Source organism: Camarhynchus parvulus, chromosome 19 (assembly GCF_901933205.1).
Source record: "Camarhynchus parvulus chromosome 19, STF_HiC, whole genome shotgun sequence".
Classification (NCBI taxonomy): Eukaryota; Metazoa; Chordata; class Aves; order Passeriformes; family Thraupidae; genus Camarhynchus; species Camarhynchus parvulus.
The window spans coordinates 6,890,210-6,911,682 of record NC_044589.1 but is presented as its reverse complement, the minus strand read 5'-3'; the positions used below and the strand labels follow the sequence as shown (position 1 = coordinate 6,911,682).

General features: G+C 61.2%; 2 protein-coding genes across 5 annotated transcripts; both read right to left on the bottom strand.

Annotated features, from left to right (window-relative positions):
* Positions 1–207: 207 nt before the first annotated feature.
* Positions 208–5,734, bottom strand: TRAF4 (TNF receptor associated factor 4). Its single transcript, XM_030962566.1, has 7 exons — positions 5,592–5,734; positions 2,861–2,912; positions 2,473–2,577; positions 2,238–2,399; positions 1,910–2,071; positions 1,677–1,832; positions 208–1,239 (listed from the first exon to the last, which is right to left on the bottom strand). Exons 1-7 carry the CDS (start codon positions 5,732–5,734, stop codon positions 607–609), a joined length of 1,413 nt encoding a protein of 470 aa, XP_030818426.1. The 3' UTR covers positions 208–606.
* A 3,891-nt stretch (positions 5,735–9,625) lies between these two features.
* Positions 9,626–20,355, bottom strand: NEK8 (NIMA related kinase 8). Of its 4 annotated transcripts, XM_030962563.1 has the most exons (15): positions 20,075–20,349; positions 19,597–19,802; positions 18,421–18,653; positions 17,669–17,800; positions 17,288–17,496; positions 16,814–16,893; positions 16,383–16,564; positions 16,033–16,183; positions 14,841–14,917; positions 13,580–13,697; positions 13,150–13,300; positions 12,872–13,035; positions 12,507–12,665; positions 12,270–12,428; positions 9,626–10,710 (listed from the first exon to the last, which is right to left on the bottom strand). In XM_030962563.1, the coding sequence occupies exons 1-15, from the start codon at positions 20,119–20,121 to the stop codon at positions 10,682–10,684; spliced, it is 2,097 nt and encodes a 698-aa protein (XP_030818423.1). In that variant the 5' UTR covers positions 20,122–20,349; the 3' UTR covers positions 9,626–10,681. The 4 variants fall into 4 exon arrangements, with proteins under 4 accessions (XP_030818423.1, XP_030818420.1, XP_030818421.1 ...); XM_030962560.1 differs by having other exon boundaries at positions 13,150–13,697; positions 20,075–20,353; XM_030962561.1 differs by lacking the exon at positions 20,075–20,349 and adding an exon at positions 19,919–20,043 and having other exon boundaries at positions 13,150–13,697.
* Between the last annotated feature and the right edge of the window lie 1,118 nt (positions 20,356–21,473).

The following is a 21,473-nucleotide window of genomic DNA, read 5'->3' as shown; positions in this document are numbered from 1 at the left end:
TGCTGCCGGTGATTACCGAATTAACCGGCTCCATCTGAGCCCGTCTGCCGCCGGGATGTGGGTCAGGGATTACCCCTCCCCGTGCCCCCCAGCCCGGTCCCGGCTCTCCCTGTCCCCAGCACCCAGGAGCATCCCCCGGTCCTGCCATCCCCACCCCGGCAGGCAAAGGAAGGAGGGTCAGGCTGAGGAAGAAGGTTCAGGCGGCCGTAATAAATACAAGAAAAGTTTATTGAAAAGAAAAAGATGCGGGGAGGGGGCAGCAGCCCCAGCCCGGGGTAATAAATAACAACCTGGGGAGCACCAGTTTACAAAATATGGCTCTGGCCAGTGGGGTCCTGCAGGGTCCCCAGCGAGGCCGGTGGGCACCTCGGGGAGGGGCTCAGGGGGCCCAGCCCCCCGGCACCGCCTGGCACCTTGGAAGGGGCTGCTGGACAGTCCCAGCCCCGGGAGGGACGCGGGAGCAGCCCCATCCCTGCCTGTCCTGAGAGCCACCGCGGTGCCACGGCAGCGTCCCCAAGCCGGGGCACCGGCTGCGGGCAGAGGCTCAGCACCACCCGGGGCACCCCTGGGCGGGCGCCCCGGTCACATCCTGTCCCCCTCCGGGGCTCAGGCCAGGATCTTCTGGGGGATCTCCACCGAGGCTTTGATGAAGATGGCGTTGTCCCGCACGTAGTTCCGTTTCCTGATGTCCTCGTGCGAGATGAACTTGGGGTAGCCGAAGCCCAGGGTGCTCTCGTCCAGGGAGCTGCGCGAGGCCCCCGGCTTCTGGAAGTTTTTCCAGTTGGGGTCGGGGTGGAAGGTCTCGGTGATGTGCTGGGGCTTGGAGAGCGAGGGGTCGCTCTGGTCCAGCAGGGAGAAGGTGACGCGGTAGGAGAAGGGCCACTCCAGCAGGTTGTCGTACTCGCCCGGCAGCACGCGGATGTACACGGACAGGTGGCTGCTCTCCCCGCTGCCGTTGCCGTTGAGGAACGCCGACACCTGGAGCTTGTAGCCGTACTTGTGGGTGTAGAACGGGGGGCTGAAGAACTCGTAGTTGCTGCGGGCCTTGGCCTCCTGCAGCTTGCGGGCGTAGTCGGCGATTTTCCAGATGAGGGTCCCGTCGCTGCTCACCGACAGCTCCTCCACGTCCCGGCGCAGCTCCAGGATCTCCTGCCGCTGCCGGCTCACCAGGGCACACACCATGCCCAGGTGGGTCTTGGTGCTCTCCTCCAGGTGCCGGCCCATGGCCAGCTTGGGGCACTGCGGGGACACAGGGACCGTCAGCAGGAGGGTGGCAGGGGCAGTGGGGACAGGAGAGGGAGGTACCGTGGGGATAACATGGGGATGTCATTGGAGCATGGGGACAGAAGGACATGAGCATGGGGACATGAGGACATGGGACAGGAGAGGGAGGTACCACAGGGATAACATGGAGATGTCACTGGAGCATGGGGTATTGGCACAGGGATGTCATGGGGACACAGAGGTGGCGCAGGGACACCTGGTTGGGGTGGCAGGGAGACACTTGGGTGGCAAACACAGGGGTGAGATCATGGAGCCGCATGGATGGGACTGAGCACAAGGGATGTCGGGACAGATGTCGGGGCAGGAGCGGTGTGGGGGTGTTGTGACACAGCAGGGACAGCAGCCCATGCCCAAGGATGCCAGGGCAGGCTGGCCACAGGGACAGCACTCACCCGGTGCTTGCAGCCAGCTTCCTTGAAGGGGCACAGCAGCATGGCAGTGTTGCAGCTCTCCTTGAGGTGGGTGGGCACATCCTCCCGGGCAATGCTGGGTGTCCCACACTGGTTGGGGCACGGCACGGGGTACCGGGGACACTGGTACTGGTGGTTCTGGGGAGGCACAGAGGCTGGGAGTCAGCTGGGGCTGGGAGCTGGCAGGGTGAGGGTCCCCATGGGCTCCACCTCACCTGGATGGTGTCAAAGACGAACTCCTTGGAGCAGTAGGTGCAGGGCTGGGTGCGCTTGGGGCACTCGGCCAGGGCGTGCTGGGACAGCAGGCGCCGCATCATGCGGGCCCCACACTTGTTCTCACAGTACACACTCTCCTGGGGACACGTGCCCTGGTGGCCCTGGGGACCACGACAGCGTTGTCACCCTCTGGCTGCCCTCACCAGCCAGCCCTGACAGGGATGAGGACACACGGTGCCCCCACAGCCAGAGGGCACAATGACCACATGTCCACCAAGGCTGTCCCCACCATGATGTGTCCCCCACAGCGTCCCCCCCAGTGCCCACCTCGAAGGCCTCCCCAGTGAAGTCGCTGGCGCAGAACTCGCACTTGACCCTGCGCTTGGGGCAGCCGTGCTGGACGTGCTCGGGGAGGTCCCGGCGGCTCAGCTTGGCGCTGCACCGGTTGGGGCAGGGGATCACGTTGAAGCCACAGGTGCCAAGATGGGCCTGGGGGACACAGGGATGGTGATGGGGAGGCCTCAGGGTACAACTCTGCCCTGCCCATCCTGCCAGGCCCTACCTGGAGGTGCTTGATGAGCCCGCTCCAGCGGCAGCCCTCCTCGCTGTGGATGCAGCGGATGGCCAGGCTCAGCACCTGCGCCTCCAGCTCGGGGTCGGGGTAGATCTGCAGGGCAGCAGGGGGAGTATCAGCATCCTGCACGGGGCTGTGGGGGCACACAGCCCCCGGCACAGCCTGGCTGGGAGCCCTGGGCACGCTGCCCGTGGCCGGATCCCCCCGGGCACACCAACAAGAACCCTTTGTCGGGAGCTGGTTTCCGCTCCCGGCCCGCAGCACAAAGGGCTCTTGCTTCCGCCCGGGCGCCCGTGCCAGGCTGGCAGGGCTGTGCCAGGCAGGGCTGTGGGCATGTCCCCTTGGAGCAGGGGACACATCGGTGTGCCAGGCTCACCTTGGCGTAGTCCAGGGGCAGCTGATCCTCTGGACACTTGAAGACGCCTTCGCTGCAAGACACAGAAGGCTCGGGGTCACTGGGGATCACCAGTGACACAGCCATGATGTCCCACAGGTCCCTGCCATCCCACCCCAGGACATTGGTGCTGTCCCTGCACTGCTGAGCGCTCACCCCGTACCAAACCCAGACGCCACCCTGGGGCAGCCACGGCTCTAATCCTGCTCCATCTGTCTGAGCTGGGAAATGCCCCCGCCAGACGCCCCCCCGGGCAGCCCCCCACCCCCGGCCGGGTCCCCAGGGGCCTGGGCCAGCGCCGCCAGCGCGGCACCATCTGGAGCCCCGGCAGCCCCGGGGCCATCCCGACCCCTGGGATTAAGGAGGGTGCCAGCGGCTGGCCAGGAGAGGGCCGGGGCCAGGAGGGGCCGGCAGGGCCGGGGCGTCCTCGCAGCCCCAGGTGCGGGGCCCAGGGGAGGTGGGGGAGGGCAACAGCTGGGCGCCAGATGTGCAGGCCCGATGCGTGGCCCTGGGGCTCCACAGGAAACGGCCCCAGCAGCCACCACGGTGAGTCAGGACAGGGGGACAGGCAGCCCCCCCGGAGGGGTCCCCATCCTGCTGGGCCCCCAGGAGCTGTCCCCGAGGTGGGAAGGGCCCTGCTCAGCCCTGCCAAGGCAGAGGAGCAGCATGAAGTGGAGACAAGGACCGAGCCAAAAGGCAGCCTGGCCTGTGACAAGGCTGGCCAGGAGTCACCATCACCTCTGGTCCACAATCACTGTGCCCAGGGGGAGGAGAGGGTGTCCATGCACCATCCTTGATGGACACTGGGGTGGGAGAGCACAGGTGCTGCCTACAGGGACATGCAGCAGGCACACAAAGGGACCCTGTGGCTCTGCTGTCTTTGAGGTGACGCTGGACAAGGCTGTCCTGCCTGGACAGCCCTTGTGCCCATCTAATCACTGCAAGCCCTTGGCAGGCACTGCCGTGGCCTCGGCAGGAGCTGCCAAGTGGATGTGAGACACCAGGAGGGAGCCAGCAGCGCCGCCGGGCACGCGCCAGCCGGGGCTGCCTGGCCACGTCCCCTGCAGCCACCAACCCTGAGCTGGGAGTGCGAGTGAAGCCCAGGAACCCCAGGAACCGTGGGATGTGACCCACGTGAGGAACGGCGGCACCCAGCTCTGCCATGTGCCCACTCCGTTTGTCGCAGGTGGTTTTGTGGGAGTCATCAGGGATCCACCGAGATAAGGTGGATCCATACACCGAGATAAGGTGCTCGCAGACAGGGCCGGGCACCCGGCCCTTCCTGGGGAGCCCGTGGCATTGCCTCGTGGCTGGGATCACTCTGCTGCCTTGCCAGGGCTGCCAGCTGTGCCTGCACCCCGTGCCCGCTGTTGGGGCGCTGGGGCTGGCGGGGAAGTGGGACGATGACCCGAAGCCAGCGCCTAATCCCCGACAAAGCCTCCCCATTCCTCACGCTTGGCCAGGCAGGGAATGTGCTGAGGCAGCACCCGGGGGGACCGTCCTTGCCTCTGACCTTCACGGCGTGTTGGGGCACAGCGAGGTGATGGGGTGGGGAGCCCCGGCACCCCCCGGTACCCCCGGTCCCGCGGTGGGGCTGGATGGCTCAGCCCATGGGAGCCCCAAACTGATCCTGGGCAAACACGTTGTTCTCGTGGGGGGGACCCCCGAGGCCATTCCCCCCGGCGGGAAGGGTGCGGGGGAGCGGGGGGACAGATGCGCTCTGACACGTGTCCCGGGGCACGCCCGGTTTCACAGAAACCGGCCCCGGTGACGGTGGTGCCCGTGAGCTGTCCCCGGGCGAAGGTCGCTCTGGCTGGGAAAGGCGGGGAAAGGCCCGGGGTGACGCTTGGCACCCCCTGGGACCCCCGGGACCGCGACGAGTGCGGCGGCCGCGAACCGGGACAGCACCGGGGCAGCACCGGGGCAGCACCGGGACAGCACCGGCCCCGCACGCGGCCCCGGCTGCCGGTACCGGGGGTCCCAAACCGCAGGGCTCGGAAGCGGCCCCGGCTCCTCGCTCCCCGCACGCAGCCGGGTCGCGCTCACCCGTGGGCGGGGGGACACCGGGACTGGCCGTACACCCCTCCCCAAAAACACCCCCGGCCACTTCCTCCGGCGGGGCCGGGGCAGGAAGGGGTTAAGCTCGATTCTCGAAACTCGCCGCTCCGGGCTTCACCCGGCCCTCCTCTTCCTCCTCCTCAGCGAAAGGGGCCACGGGCCGCTGCACCCGCGGGGCGGCTGTCACGGGCTGGGCGCGCCCCGCACCCGCTCCCTGCCCCGCGGCACCCCGCACCTTTCCCTGGCCCGAGCCATCCCGGGGCGCCCCGCACCTTTCTCGGGGCACACGGCATCTTCTCCCGGAGCATGCCGCAGCCGTTCCCCGGCCCGGAGCACCCCCGCATCTCTCCCCAGGACCCCCGCACCCCCAGGCACCCCGCGCCCCTTCCCGGGATATCCCGCATTCCCTCCCGGGCCCGAGGCACCCCCGTGCACCCCGACACCGGCCCAGGGCACCCCGCACGCTCTCCTGGGCACTCCCGGACACCCCGGGGCCGGCGGCGGATTGGGGGTGGCCATGGCGAGGAGCACCCGCTGGTGCATTCCGGGGTGCGGAGCTCCGGATCGGGCGGTGCGGGACCGGGGCACCCCACGGGGGAAGGGGTGCGCGGAGTAACCCAGCTCGCATCTGCCGTGGGGCGATGCGGGGTCTCACCTGAGGAACTCCTGCAGGCAGGTGTCGCAGAAGCGGTGGCCGCAGGTGGAGACGCGCACGGGCTCCCGCATGGGCTTCCCGCAGAGCGGGCACAGCACCCGGCGCCGCGGCCGCTCCAGCAGCTTGTAGTCGTAGCCCGGCATCCCGCCGCCGCCGCCGCCGCCGCCCCGCGCCCGCTCGGCTCCGCGCTCCGCGCCCGGCTCCGCCCGGAGGCCGGACGGGGCGGTGGGACCGGCCCGAGCCCGCCCCGCCACGGGGGACGGCACCGGCATCGCCCCCGCCCCCCGGCCCGACCCCGCCTCCCCGCCCCGCCGCCCCGCACTGGGGGGAGGGAGAGGTGCCGGCATCCCGGGGAGCATCGCACCGGGGACAGCCCCTCCGAGGGGCTTGGGGGGCAGCACATGGGGACACACACCCTGGGGACTTGGGGAGCACCCCACTGGTGGGTTTGGTACCCGCCACACTGGGAACGGCCCCCGCAAGTTTGGGGAGCATCAACATCACACCACACACGGCCCCCTCAGCCCCGCAGCCTCCCCTGGCCCGGGGCTGGGCTCTGCGGGCACACAGGGCCGTGTCCTCGCTCACCCTGACTCAGAGGGGTCCCAGGGGTGCCACACTCCCGCAGGCAGCCCGAGGGCACGGCTGTGCCCCTGAGCGAGGCTGCAGGTGGGATACAGCTCCCAGCCCCGCCACAGAGCAGCTCGTGTCCCAGCCATGTCCCACAGCAGGACATGGAGGGGCTGCCCCGAGCCCTCCACGCCTCAGGAACGAGGGGGACACACACTCGTGTGGCTTTGTCTTGCTGGGAACTCACACCCCAGGCTCACAGCCTCCCTCCAGCCACGGTTTGTAACTGAGCAAGAGCCTGGAGGAGGGAGAATAAAAGCAAATCTGTCTGGCTCCTGCCCCCTCGTCACTCTTTGAGAAATCAGAGCAGCATATGGGAGTATTTGCCCCTTTCCCCAGAGATGGAGCTGAGCAGATGACAGGCTGTGAGCATGTGTTAGTCCCACCAACGCTCGCTCCAGCCAGCTTCCCATTAAGGGCGGCAGTTGCTCCAGACCCAAATGTTAGCAGTTTTCAATTAGCAAATGGCAGAGGAGAGGGATTCCTGGGGGACACGCTGAGCAAGTCGAGCTCTATCACTTGTCACTCAAGGAGCTCACGTTACCCTTCTCTCTGAGAGGCTCTGCTTAAAATAAAACCCTGCAGCAGCCCGGGGGGATGCAGCCTGCTCACTGCCAGAGCTGCCAGGGAAGGGATGGGTGGCTCATTTTTGGGGTTACCCTGAGGGATGGCAGGTTGTTCTGAGCTGCACTGGGGCTCCCAAATATCAGGGAACCTTGTTCTGGGGTACACTGAGCACGAGCTGCCATCAGCAGGGGATTTACCAGGAGATGTGAGGCTGCTCAGATGATGGAGAGCGCTGAGCTAAACTTTAACCAGCTCCCAGTGATACTGGAAACCCGACAGGTAAAAACAAGTGACAGGGGGCAGCTGTACAGGGAGCAGAGGGGAGCAGCAGCCACCTTGAGCTGGGGTTGAGGTGCTCCCTGGCCGGGTTTGCTCAGGGCTGTGGCACCCCCAGGGCAGCAGCCCCGTGGTCCAGCTGGTTCTGCCACTCTGTGCCAGCAGAGCCCGGAGCCAGGCTGTCTCCTACAAGAGATAGGCACAACCCAGACACTGTCCCTGACACGCTGTGACCTGGCCCCGACTACAAACTGTCCCTGGACACGACTGTGGGACAAGGTTCAGGCCAAAAGGACGGGTCCTTGCTATCCTGGGGGTTGATGGGACTCCAAAGACAGGACACACCAGTCCTGTAAACACGGGCAGCCTGTGCCTCCGATGACAACCATGAAACAGCCGACTTTTATCATTATTTACTGCTTCTCTTTGATGTTTTAAAATTATTCTTCCCTAACCTCACTGAAGAGCATCTCTGCTAATTAGCCAGGAGCTGACAAAGCCATCAGAAGGTGCTGGCTGTGCCGGCAGGGCGGTGGGGAGGTGTCAGACCCTGCAAACAAAGATCCCTCCTTTTCCCCTCTCCCCGAGCAAAGCCCTCCCCGCACTCAACATCACAGCCAGGCATTTGTCTCACACAAAGGCGACACTCAGGGCAGTTCCCTTTGTGGAGGTGATATGTTCCCTGTCTCCCATGATGGGTCACTTCTTGAAACCATCTGAGTTCGGAGAGGCCTCTTGTCCTCTTCCCCAGCCTCTCCCTGCTGCTCCATCCCTCCGCCTTCTATTTAACTCAAACTGGAGGGACAGAAAACCGACGCTCCGGCTTCTAAACAAGTTAAGGTGGAGCCTTTCGCCCCGGGGAAAGGAGTGGGGAGAGTCCTCTCCTCTCCCGGCTGCTGGGGGGGGCCTCGTGCCCAGGGAGGGCAGGGGTAAGGGATCGGGGCAGACGGACAGAGGGACAGCAGCCGCACCTCCTGCCTAAGCCTCGTGGGAATGAGGATTCGGCCTCGGCAGAGGTGCCGGAATCAAAATCAATCAGCTGCGGGATCAGCAGGCAGTTTCCTGCTACAGTAACGGCCCCGAGTGAGCAGGATCTGATTTGGAACAGGGACAGCCGTTCCGTGGGTGACAATGGCCAGAGGGGACCCGCACCGGGATGCACAACTGGGGACCAGGCAGCCGCACCCCGCATCCCCTCCGGCCCTGCCTTCCCTCGGCAGGAAGAGCCGCGGGGACACCGATCCACCACCAGCTCCACACAACACGGGAACAAAAAAAGGATAAAGGGAGAAGCCCCGAGACCTGCAGATTTCACCGGCAGCTTCTGCAGGGAAACAAAGCAGCAGACGTGAGGAATGCAAGTGGCCTATTTGCCCGGGCTGCTCTCTGCCTCCGGCAGCACGGACATGCCTCGGCTTGTCGTTCCAGGAGCTTTTGTTGCTCGGGGCTGGGGGCCTCTTTGTTTCCTTTACCCTCTCGCTAGGCTTGGTCACAGCCCGGTATTAAATTATTCAAATGATCTCGCTGGGCTTCACAGCTGAACTCCTGTGTGCAGAGCCCAGGCTGTGAAATCCCGAGGGCTCCAGCCCTCCCCGGAGCCCCTGGCCCGGCACAAAGGGCACTGGTCCACACTGCTTTCCCCAGTCTGGAGCAAAGGATCCCAATATTCAAGCTGGTGACACCTCCAGTGCCAGCACTGCAGTGCAAAGGTGTCATTAAGCCATAAAACCATTCACCTCACACCAGTGCACTGATATGAAGCAGGTGGGGGGGACGCACCCCTGGATTTGGCAGCCCAGCTAGAGCAGGAAGAGCTTGGCTCCTGGAGCAGTGGCATTTTGGTGCCACTACTGACAAGACAAAGGGTGTTAGACCTCTGTCCTGCCTGCTGCTGTCCCAGCCAGCCCTCAGCCCTGGCCAGGCTGCAGGAGGAGCACCAGCTCCTTCCTATGGGATGTGGTGTGGGGCTAGGGGAGCCCTGAGAGCTCTGCACAACACAGGCAAGAGAAATCTGATGCTGGAAGGAGCTGGAGCTGCTGCCAGCTCCACACAGGCCCAGAGAGGCTTTGAGGTAATTGAACCCAGCCCTGCAACCACCCTGGTGCCCAGGTTGGTCTGGGAAGGGAAAGCACCCTCCCCGACACCGTGCTGAGCTGTCTCTGTAACCTGCAGCACAGGAAAGCGCCAAAGCACTGGCAGAACCTTTGAATTCCAGTCGGCTTCCTGGGATAGCAGGGTGTAACCGCCTGAAAAGGCAGCTCCACAAGAAACAAAAAAGGCAGGGGAAAACCCATGCACCCACCCTGCCAGGAGCCAAACAGGGAGGGAGGCTGTGTCTGCAGCCAGGGCTGCACACGCCTCTCCCGGCCGGACGGGACCTGCTCCCTTCCCCAGCTGGAGCCTGGGAGGGGAGGGGAGGACGGGCAGGAGAGCTGCAGAAATTCATTACCTTCCACATGACAGAGGGATCAGTTGGCTTTTACCAGAGCCCGTCGAGGTTTCCCTCATTGAAAACAGGAAAGAATCACAAAAATAATTAGAGAGATTTCATCTCAGCCAGCTTATGAAAGCACCGACTTTATACACAACAGATTGGCAACAGCACAAAGATGGATGTGAAAGGCAAGAGCATTTGCAATGTCAGACAGATCAGAGACAGAAGCTCATCAAAAAATGGCCCAGGGCAAATGTAAGTTAAAAAAAGGAAAGAAGAGGAAAAAAAATAAAGGAAAGGAAACGACCCTTCTGGAGACAAAAAACGTGACTCCTGTCCATAACACACAGATGTGCTTCTCCTGCCCGCAAAGATCCCTGGTGAAAACTCATCAGCTCTCTGGACAAATCTGTGTTAAAAAACTTCCAAGTACTGACAATCACTGGCTGTGTTTTGCTGCCTTCCCTAGCTCAGCTGGGAGCCAGTGAGCCGGTCAGCAGCAGGACTGAGGAGCCTGAGGACAAATGTCAGCTGGAGGATCCTCCAGCGAGCTCCTGGGGCCAGGGGGAGGCTGTAATTGGAAAGCTCCAGGCAGCATTTGGGGAGAGCTGTGCAGCACAGGGAGGCTGCTTGTGCAGAGCTCGGCCAGCCGTGCAGGCAGGACCCTCCAAAGTGTGCTCAATAAATGGGTGAAACGTTTTAGGGGGGGATGGGAAAGGACAGACTTCTCTAATTAGCAAAGAGGTTTGCATTTAGTCACCCAGCGCAGCGCCTGGGGCCCTGACTCCAGACGCTGCTGTGCAAAGGCTGACAGCTCTCTCAGACACGGAGCTGTCAGCCTGGGCTTTGTAACCAGAAACAGTTTCCACAGAGGAAAACAACCTCTGTGCTCCTCACTCTTCCACACAGGCACTTCCAGCAGGGAGGGGAAGAGCCACGGTGTGACCCCTTGAAGGCAGCACCAGAGCTCTGGGCACGTCCAGGGCAGTGACTCTCAGGCACTGGAGGTTCACAGTGACAATTCAATAAGTGAGACCAGCTCTGGTTCCTTGGGAACCATCGTTAGGAGCTCTCTGTTTCCAGACTGCTGCCTTCAGATGCAGCTGAGGAGCTCTGGAGCCTGGAGTGTGTCTGAGCCAGGCCACCGTGGGCAGCAGGAAGAGCAGGATGTGGCTGCTCTCACTCACTGGGAAGGCGACTCCTCCACGACAGCTGAAACAAAAAGAGAAAAAATCAAGATTTAGCTGGAAGCTCCACCTTGATGAGGCTACAAGAAGTGTTCTGCCCCACACAGGCATGATATCCCACAGATAGGCACCAAAATCCCTGTCCCCTTCCCTACAGGAAGCCACTGCAAGACCTCAGCAGTGGCACAAGAGAGGCAACGCCCAGCAGGACAAAATGCAGTCCCTTGAGGTTTGTGCTCTCCTCCTCTCCAGCCTGGCTTCTCCCAGTTATTCTGTTTGCAGTGGGATTGAGAGAAGGGAGCAGCAGGAGCTCATAATAACCTGGGCAGCAACCCAAACCAGTCAAAAGTGGAGTTGGCCCCATGGGAGGAGCAGAACAGCCGCCCCAAAGGTAGAGTGCAGCTCGCCTGTGCCAGCAGCCTCCCAGGCCAGATCACAGCAGCAATGACATCACATGTGTCACCAGATCCTGTGTTCTTGCTGGAGAAATTTCCAGGCAGATTGAGCTGTGTGAAAGCCCAAATCTCAGCTCTTTACAGAGCTCTTAGTGCTTTTTTGCATGCTGGTTCCTGAGGGATGCTGGGGCAAGCAAGGCTGCTGCCTTCACACCGCTGAGTTTGCACTCCTGGTACTGGGACAGGACAAGGTTTTGGGCAGAGGGACAGCAGTGGGGCTACACACTCAGTCCCTGCTCTTACAGTGCTGCAGGTGGGAGCCCACAACCAGCTGCCACAGAGTGCAGGGCGACTCGAGCAGCGGAAGGGGAGAGCAGCCTGCAGTCTTCCTGCAGAGACAAAACCCTTTTACTGCCATGACAAATGCCCTACTTGTTCCCGAGCCTGGGGACTCGGCCATTCCCCATCCCCTTCACGTGGCAGCGCACATCACATGAGAGCTGGGCACTTGCAGGGGAGGAACAGAGCCAGGGCTGGTTCTGGGACTGTCAGCCGGGCCTCCTCCCCTCGGGGCTGTAATTAGCCTCCTTGAAGTGGGCTGGGGCTGGAATCCCTCAGCCCAGGCTGAGGCCATCATCAGCCCAGCACAGGAGGAAGAAAGGCCCCTGCAGCAGTCTGGGCCAGGCTCCTGTTGTGCATCCAGGCAGGAAGGGCAGGTCACGCCATGGGCACGTTTTAACCCAGCCACGATGCTGCCTTTGGCCCGAGCAGAGAGGAACCACAAAACCATTGCTATCTTTTCCAAACCACAATGGCAAGGCAGCAGCCAAAATGACGCCTCAAATCTCAGCTTCTATTTCAGCAGCATCAATTAGAGAGCTGCTCTTTTTGGATACTCAGTGGACCGCTGGCACGGCAGCTTGGCCAGCCCACCTGTCTGGGAGTGCACCAGACAGCCTCTGCCATCCCTTTGCTCCCCTTGCCCAGTGGGAGAGGCAGTGTCACAGAGTTGAAGAGCAGCAGGGGAATTATTTTGGGCTTGAAGTTATTTCTATTCATCTACAGCTCAAGGAGGACTAGAATAACAGTGAGCTTACATGCCAGGGTTACTCAACACAGCTCCGGTCACAAGGCATCGTGTCTGGCTGGGTCCTCATGGCAGAATCACAGGGACAAAGCCTTTACTCACGCTTTACTGCCAGCAGTGTGTTCCCGTGGCAGCAGGCAACAGAGGTCACCAGGTATGGATGTGTCTCCTCCAGCTGCACTGGCCTTGGCACTCCTGTTTCCTCATCCTTCCTGCCCAGGCGTCCCCTGGCTCCTTTCCCCCACGTGCACACCTCGCCGTCTGCAGAGGGATATAAACACCTCACTGCACACCTGCCTTGGCCTGCTGCAGCCCAGGACATGGGGGCTTCAGCCTCACCTGCTCCAATGGCCACAGTGAAGGCATCCCCACAAGCCACCACGGTGACCTTCATGGTCTCCAGCCCCACAACCAGGTGGGGCACGCGGCTGCTGCGGCAGGAGTTGGTGCCCAGCTGCCCGTGCTGGTTGCTGCCAAAGGTGTAACAGTGGCCAGAGGCTGACAGCAGAGAGGAGAGACACAACTGGCTGTCACTTGGGACACACTGAAACCCCTTGCTGTCTCCAGGCTGAGCATCCTGCTCCACAGAGCTTCAACATTGGGAGCAGGGTGTCTCTTGAGAGACTGCCCATGGGAAACAGGCAGAAGGAAGACAGGGCAAATGCAGGTGTTGCCCCTCTCAGAATCTGGGCACACACCCTCACCTGTGACAGCAGCTGAGTGTGCTGTACCAATGTCAGCACACACAATGGGCTCTTGGTTCAAGGGGGCTGACTGGGCACACACAAACAGCGTGGCCTCCTCCACCTGGTCCTCTGGGGAAGGTTCCTCTCCTGAGCTGATCCGGTCTAGGCCCAGCTTGTTACACCTGCACAGGGAAAATCTCTAGGATCACAAAGGGATGTCTTCTGCAGCCCCTTGGTCAAAACACAGACAGGCCCAGGAGGGTAAAATGTGGAGCATGGACCCTCACCCCTCTTACCTGTTGCTCCCACAAGCAAGAATCTGGTTCTTCACTGTGAGGACCATGGAGGAATCGATGCCACAGATGACCCTCTGAGCCTCATGCTCTGGAGGGACTGTGACCTGCTGGGGGCAGTTGTGGCACTCCAGGGTGCCCAGCCCAAGCCGACCTGGTAGGAGGAACAGAGCAGGGAACAGCTGATGGCAACACACAGCCTGAGCACAGCCCCACTGAGAGCAGCACTGACACAGCTGCTGCAAGAGCCCAGCCTGGGATCCCAGAAAGCAGCAAAACCCAAAGCACAGAGACCCTGGTATGCAGCAAAACAGCTGCAGCTCCTCCACAACCACCCACCCTGGCACATCTGGAGGCGACTGTGGGCAAGCAGGGCCAGCAAAGGGAGTGGGAACAGGCACAAGCCCTGTTCTGCAAAACAGACTTCCCTTACCATTATCCCCCCTGCCCCAGGCAAACACTTCCCGTTCGTTGGAGACCGCCAGGACGTGAGATGCACCACAGGCCACCTGCACCATCTCGTAGCCCAGCAGGGCCTCCACAATCTTGGGCTGGCAGGGGAAGAGCAGCAGCCGTCAGCCCAGACCTCCCAGCCTGCCCGGCTGCTCCCATCCCTCCCACCCAGCCCCCCCAGACTCAACACAGCACTGGCAGCATCCCAGTTTTCATCCAACACAAACAACAGAGAAATTTCTTTTTTTTTTTTTGGTTCCAAACAGTCTTCAAAGGGATAAGAGACTACGTGCACGCAGCACAGAAGATAATGCAAACATCTCTGGGGCGGAAGAAAGCAGCCAGCATGAGAGTTTGGAGAGGGAAGAGGTTCAGCAAGGGTTGGGATTCGCCCCCCTGCCCATGTGGGGAGTGCCAGGGGCTGTGAACGCCTGCTCTGAGCAGGCAGGGGCTTGGTGCAGGATGTGTTGGCTCAGAGGAGCTGTGAGTTAACGGCTCAGATTCATTAGGGGGTGGAGGGAGCAGGATCTCCACATTTCACCCGGCCCCTGCTGTGACCTGCTGTTAGATCTGACACCTCGCCTCATACTCATTATCGTCCTCGAGTGAAAAGCACCGTTTGTTGGGATCTGGCTGCTGCTTCCAACTGGTCTCCCCTCCCCAGCCATAAGCAGGGAGCAGCTCAGCTCTGGGAGGAGCAGGAACAAATGGGCCAGCTGACCACAGTGACAAATGGCACCAGTCCCCGGGCTCGGCTGGGAGCCATGGGCTGCTGCCACATCCGAGGGCAGGCGAGGAAGAAGCTGGAAGGGAGCAATGAGCCCTCAGCCCCAGTGCTCCGAGCCAATCGGAAACACACAGCTCTTCTTTAAATACTGGCTCCTTTGAAAAATAACTTTTCTCAGTGAACCCTGGCAGCTGCAGGCCAAGAGTGAAGCAGGCAGGTGTGTGATTGGAGGCAGGCTCCAAGCTGGGAGCCTGCCAACAGCAACCACAAGGCAGCTCTTGACTTCCCCCACGCTCAAAGGGATCATTGTGTAGGGGGGGGGAGAGAAAGAGAGAGGCAGGTTGGGTCTTTTAAAACCCGCAGTGACAGGGAGAGGAGGGGGAGGGGGTCAGATGCCACAGCATGCCTGGGATGCACATCCCTGGAGCTGGGATGAGCCCCCTCACGTGGTGCAGAAGCCAAGATCCATCCTTTACCCTGGGGGAGCAGCACGCCCAGCACCCTCTCCACTAACCTGGCTCACATCCGTGAAGTTTCCATGCCCCAAACAGCCATTGCTGCCGCTGCCGAAGGTCATGATTATCCCCCTGTCTGCAGGAGCAGAAAGGAGCCCTGTCAGTGGCACATGGGAGGCCCTGCAAGGCACACGTGAGGCCCTGCGAGGTGACAGAGCCGAGGGGTGGCCATGGCTTCCAGGACACTGGACCCACTCTGACTCAGAACGAGCTGCAGGGGTCACAAAGCCTTCAGAGAGCTTCCAGGGAGCTGCAGGGGCTTCCAGAGAGCTGCAGGAGCTTCCAGGGAGCTGCAGGGAGCTTCCAGGGAGCCGCAGGAGCTCCCAGGGAGCTGCAGCCTCACCGTGCTGCAACGGCTCGACAAACAAACAGCACTGATAAGAGCACTGAGATAACATTACTGCAGCTGTGTAGGCAGGAGTTGAGAACCCCAGGTCTGTCAAGGTGTTAAAGTCACAGAGGCAGTCCCTGAGCAGCTGCCCAGCAGAGGGGTGGCAGGAAACACCATGGGAGGTAGGATAAACACATGCCCATAGAGTTTGCCCACTGTGTATCTGCTGTTTGCTGCTCTGACCCCCAGGAGAAGAACAAACAGAGCTCCCACAGGACCACTGGGAGGGCTTTGCTCCACAAACATGGCCTTGGACTGGTGTGTGTGCTCCACTTCCACCCAGAACACTTCCTGGGCTGCTCTGAGGGGGCTTCAAACCCTGCTTTCCTGCAGTGTGAGGACAACCAGCCCTGCAGCAGCTCACGCTGACTCCTCACTGTCACACCAGTCGTTGCATGTGCCCATGTCACACTCACAGAGTATGTGACAGAGATTCTCCTCACACTGCAGTCCCCACTCTCAGTTCTGGTTTCAGGTGACAACAATGCAACCAGGACAACAAGCACATGAGATTTCATAGAATCATAGAATAATTTAGACCTTTAAGATCACCAAAGTCCAACTGTTTGTGGCCCTCCCCACAGCAGACAGTTTGGGACCAAGTTGACCAGTGTGGCATCACAGGAGGACCATGTCTGCCATTTCTGACTCCCACATGATGAGAGACCACAGAGGCCTCTGTGTCACCCCAGCCCAGAGCATCTCTCTGGTTCCCCTCTGAGCAGGCTCCCCAGGCACTCCCACTGGGTTTTAGGGGGTTCTGGGAGCCAGGCAGGTGGAGGCAGGAGGCAGCAGCTCACCTGTGAGGCAGGCTGTGAAAAGATCACCACAGGACACGTGTTTGATGGTCACTCCAGACTGGCCCTCCAGAAAGCGGGACACAAACTGAGGCTGGAGCTGCTCAGTGGCTCCTGGGAGAGAAGGACCCCCAGCAGCACCCATGGGAGGAGCCTGATGGAGAGAAGCCATGGAAGAGCTGGGTTGGAGAACACTGACTAACTCCTTCCCACAGGCTTATCAGCATTACCCACACCCTGGCTGGGACTGCAGCCCTGGAGGAGGTCTGTGAGTGAGCAGAAATGCCTTTTTCACAGGAATCACACATCCAAGGCTCCACAGCCACTCCTGCCCCAGCTTCCCTGTCACTCACCTCCCAGAGGATGAGCCTCCCAGATTTGGTGACCCCAGCCTTCTGTGTCCTGCCAGCAGAGACCTGCACCACCTCAGTGTTCAGCATGGGCAGGCGCAGAGGGGTGGTGATCCCACTGCCCCACGTGTAGATGGATGACAGGGGAGGGGGGATTCCTGTCCTGGCTGAACCACGTCGGACACCTGTGGGGCACAGAGAAATCATTCATGTGGATCCCTGACTCTCTTCCCACGGGAAAAGTGACAGCACCAGCCAGTCTGGGTGCCAGCAGAGCTGCCAGAGCCAGACCAGTGCTGGTCCAAGAGCACAGGGAAGGTGATATTTCTAAAGTTCCTCTCTCCAGAACCCTGAGTGCCTCTCTGACTTGTGTCACCCAAAGGAAAGCGTGCTTCCAAATGGAGCTGAGTTGAACACACCATGCCAGAACTCACCCCTCTGCCTGGCACTGCTTGCCCGTCCCTCTGTCCGGCTGTGGGTCACTGTGGGCACCGGAGCCAAGGGTTTTTCAGGCCTGCCAAACCAAAATCCAGCCTTTAATGTCCTGCAGAGCCCTGGATCACAGAATGTCTGGGCAGAGCTACAGCAGAAGCCACGGGTGGAAGCACTCCCAGCACTGCTTTAAACAACCTGAGAGAGGGAAGCTGGCACCAGCTCACTTCCCCCTGTGCTCACCACTCTCTGTTTGCTGTCACTGTGATGACAAGCTCACACCTGCCATGGCACCTGCCTGGCTCTGAGCCCCTGGGCCAAGCTCAGCCAGCAGCAGCTGCACATAGGCAGCACAGGAGAGCTGCATTGGGAAAATGCTCCCTTTGGAGCTCAGAAGGGAGGCAGTGAGCTGGTCAGCCATGCTGAGGGCTGTGGCAGCCCCTCCCAAGGGACACTGAGGTGGCAGTGTCACTTGCCTCCTCATTTTGACGCTGCCCACGTCTGTGTAGAGGTTGAGGAGGGGCCGGATGCAGATGGCCTGGGCCATGATCTCATTCAGCTGGGGCCGTTTGGAAGGATCCAGGTTGAGCATGCTGAGGATGAGCTGGCGCAGGTCGGGGCTGTATCGATCTGAGATTGGGGCAAACGTCCCGCTCATGATCTTCAGCACTAAGGCAGGAAGGTTCTGGAGAGAAAACAACAGACAAACAGTGGCTGGGCAGTCAGGGGCGAGGCCAAGGAGGAAGGAGCTCTCAGCACTGCCCTCTGCCTTCACAGAGAAGTGATCCCGGCACACATTTTCACCTCTGTGAGAGGCCACGGCTCCCCGTGCTACGTGTAAACCACATGGCTCTTACCGCAGCTTCGAAAGCCCTCTTGAGGCTGGCGAGCTCGTAGAGCACACAGCCCAGGGCCCAGATGTCACTCTTCTGGTTGTAAGGCTTCCCTTCACAGAGCTCCGGGGAGATGTAGCACGGAGTTCCCACCACCTACAGGAAACCAAAATTTACCACAGTGCAGCGAAACTGGGGCAGAGAGGTGGAAAGAGGGAGGTTTGCTGCAGAGTTGGCTGGAACAGAACCAAAGCTTCACAGAGCTGGGCTTTTGTTCCCTTGGCATCAACAGCTGCCTGAAAATCTCAGTGAAAAACAAGAGGATTTGCCTTTCCAGTGACACATACAGTGATTGCCTCTAATTTTGCTTCTATCCACTTGAGAGAATCAGAGCCCAGAGCGCCGAGCGTGATACAAACGTCTGGTCAGATTAGCCCAGGTGGGGAAAGACACTAAATGTCAAGCAGAGAAAGGAGATTAAGGCAGGAGGGGAGTGCACAGGCAGGAATTTATTTGCTAAGGATGTGTCAGACGAGTCTGCAAACACCACCCCCAGCAGGAGCCACCCTGCCTGCCCTCACCAGCGGGCTCAGACACCTCATCCTCTCCCACCTTTTACTTTTCTGCAGCCCACAGAGCCACAGCAAACTCAGGCATGAAGATATCAGCCAAGGAACAAAGCAGCACTGCCTAAAGCCACTTCCCAGAGATGGTTTGAACCAAATCCAGAGTTCCCAGCCTGCTGCCACGGGGTGAGAAGCTGCCCTGCCACTCACCGTGTAGGCTTTGCTCTTGCTGCTCAGGATTTTGGAGATGCCAAAGTCTCCGATCTTGACGATCATGCGGTGCTTGTCCAGGAGGATGTTCTGGGTCTTCAGGTCACGGTGCAGGATCTGCTTGGTGTGCACGTGGTGCAGGGCCAGGAGGATCTGCACGAAGAAGTGCAGGATGGTGTCCTCATCCAGCAAGGAATTACAGCGCTTGTGGATGAACTCTGCCAGAGTGCCCCCTGCAAGGAGCAACAAAGGGCTGTGGGCACAGGACAGCACAAACCTGGCCTAAAACCAGGGGGGTTTTGCCATTTTGGCATCCTAACAAGGCAAGCATGTGGGAAAAACACATCCTGGTGGGATATGCAGCACATCCTCCAATGCTCCTGAACAATGGCAGCGCAGTTGGTGGGAGGAAGAAACAGCCAGAGAGAAGTTATCGTTGACGTATTATCAAAAGCAGGAAAAGAAACACTAAAATTACAGCTCTTGGAAGAGGACATAAACCTCCATGGCAGAACAAGATCAGCCTGTTCTGCAGAGCAGAATTCTTGCAGTCCAAGAGGCCACGTGGCACAGAGAGAGGCCCCTGCTGGGAAGGGGAGGTCCAGATTCAGGGCTCACACACAGATTTTAGCAAACCCTCATGCAAATGTTGATTTCATCTGAAACTCCACAGGAAATCTTGTCAGAAATGTGGGGCCAACACAGTTGACACAGAGGAATGTGCCTGAAACCTGAGGCAGGGCAGATGGTAGCATGCTGATCAGGGACAGAGGGGTTTGAAATCTCCTTGTTTGGGATATGGTTAGCAGGTGTAAGGCATATAATCATGGAGTGGCTGAGGTTGGAAGGGACCTTGTGAGGTCACTGCTCAAGGAGAGCCACTGAGCTTGTCCAGGACCAGAATCTTTTGAGTATCTTTAAGAATGGTGACTCCACCACCTGCATCAGTGCTTGGTCACTGGGCTTGTGGTCAATTTGGTGTCCATCAAGAACCACAGATACTCTTCTACAAAAATGTCTCCTCAAGAGAGACAGGCTTGGACTCCTGGGGGTGCAAAGCCCAGGATTGTTACAAGGAGCACAAGGTGCTTGACCCAAAGAGAGCCAAGTGCTTGGTATGCCCTGGACCTGCCAAGGGAGCAGCTACAGGCACTGTAGGGGGACAGCAGAGCCCACCTGGGGCGTATTCCATGGCGATCATGAGCGCCTTGTCCTCCAGGAAGTTCTCGTAGTACTCGATGACATTGGGGTGGCTGAGCAGCTTGAGGACCTGGCACTCGTTCTGTGCTGCCAGCCGCTCATCCTTGCTCATCTGCTCCACCGGGATCTGCTTCAGGATCACCAGCTTCTGGTCGGCCTTGCGCAGGCACAGGTGCACGATGCTGCGGGGACAAGGACAGGGCCTCAGCGCGGGGAGGGGGACACAGCACCGGGCCTGCCCATCACCCTGGGGTGGCACAGGTCGCCCGCAATCCCCGCGCCCCGGAGTGTCACGCACTTTGTGCCCTGTCCCCCCGGGTGCCACACCCCGGCCGAGCCCGCACTGCCGGGGCCACAAGCGCCTCGCTGCCACGGGGAAGCGGCTCAAAGGCCTCCCGCCCGGAGGCAGAAAGACTGTAGCCGTCCCCATCGCCCATCCCCGGCGCCCCCTCACCCGAAGGCCCCTCTCCCCACCACCCGGATCCGCTCGTATTTCTCCATCCTTGGGCCCAACTCCTTCCGTCTCCATGGAGACACTTCCGCGCTGCTACGGCGGCCGCGGGCGGACAAACCGCGCCGCGTGTGTACGGCCCGGGGGCTCCGTGGTTCGGTCGGGGGGGTGACGCCACTTCCCCTTGGGTGACACCCCAGTGCCACCAGCAGCCAGACCCTCTTGGGTCTGAGACAGAGAGACCGGAGAGAGGGGTTTGGGGTGCGCTGGGCTGCCCGCCCCGACTGCGGGATGCCAGCAGGACCCCCCGTACCCGCAGAGAGCGGTGCTGTCCCCAGCAGCCTCCAGCCCCGAGCCTGGAGGGGCACCCACTGCGGGGGCTGCGCTGCTGCGGGGCCAGCACAAGGGGCACGAGTCCCCTCCATGGCCCCCCAGACCTGCTTTAGACCCCCCAGGACCACGAGCACCACTGAGGCCGGCCGTGATGGCGGCTATAGCGTGGAAGCGGGTCCTGCCCTGCAACCAGGAGGGGCGGCCTCTGTCCTGGAGTGGGGACAGTGACAGAGTGGCAGTGGTGGCACTGCCACGTGGCCCTGCTGCCATCTAGCGACAGCCAGCACGGCTCACCGGGGAGGGGGCTCAGCCCCACTCGCGCAAGCCGGCGCCCTGCAGCGTGGGGCAGCGATGGGGCAGGACCCCCACGCAGGAACCAGGATCCCGCCGCGTTTCGGTGTCGCGTTTTCGGCCTCCTACTGCAGCCTGCTATTAGGGGACACCTTTGAGCGCCCCAGGCCCCGCCATGTCTTGAGGTGAGTGTCTGTGGCTGCTCCCACTACTTTTCCAAATGTTTTCCCGGGCATCCTCCGCCCGACACAATGCGCGGCAACCCCCGGCGACAGCCACACCGTGCCGGGGACACACACAGGGCGCAGAACAGATGTGCGAGGCCCGCGCCAGCTGTGCAGCAACGTGGCAGATGTGCAGGGCCCAGCACAGATGTGCAACGTCTGCCAGGCACACGCTGGACCCGCGCTGCCCGATACAGGCGGGCGGTATCTGAGGGCCACACGCGCGGTGTTTGGCGCACACCGCAATCCCCCGCCCGCTGAGCAGGAACACGCCGAGCAGCCCCGCACACCTGCGGGCCCCGCGCACCTGCCCAGGTGCGCCACGCCCGCGCCACGCTCCGCACACGTGCGCGCACACACACGGCCGGGGGGCGTGGCCACCGCGCCCTTATCAATGAAACCCGAGGCCACGCCCCCTCAGCCCCCACCAACGCTGCGCAGGCGCGCGCGGGCGAGGCGTGGCCAGCGCGGGGGGAGTGCCCAATGGGAAGGCGTGGCCCCGCTGGCGCATGCGGGGGGGGGCGTGGCCAGAGCGAAGGTGTGGTCGGTGATGG

What these genes read in the sequence shown, in the direction of transcription:
- TRAF4 (XM_030962566.1), bottom strand. Translation starts at nt 5,734, where the DNA reads ATGCCGGGCTACGACTACAAGCTGCTGGAGCGGCCGCGGCGCCGGGTG. An exon ending in GGCTCATCAAGCACCTCCAG is followed by an intron (nt 2,400 to 2,472) that starts GTAGGGCCTGGC and finishes TGTGTCCCCCAG; the next exon opens with GCCCATCTTGGCACCTGTGG. An exon ending in TCGTCTTTGACACCATCCAG is followed by an intron (nt 1,833 to 1,909) that starts GTGAGGTGGAGC and finishes GTGCCTCCCCAG; the next exon opens with AACCACCAGTACCAGTGTCC.
- NEK8 (XM_030962560.1), bottom strand. Translation starts at nt 20,121, where the DNA reads ATGGAGAAATACGAGCGGATCCGGGTGGTGGGGAGAGGGGCCTTCGG. An exon ending in GGAGGCTCATCCTCTGGGAG is followed by an intron (nt 16,184 to 16,382) that starts GTGAGTGACAGG and finishes TCTCTCCATCAG; the next exon opens with GCTCCTCCCATGGGTGCTGC. An exon ending in ACACTCAGCTGCTGTCACAG is followed by an intron (nt 12,666 to 12,871) that starts GTGAGGGTGTGT and finishes CTCTGCTGTCAG; the next exon opens with CCTCTGGCCACTGTTACACC.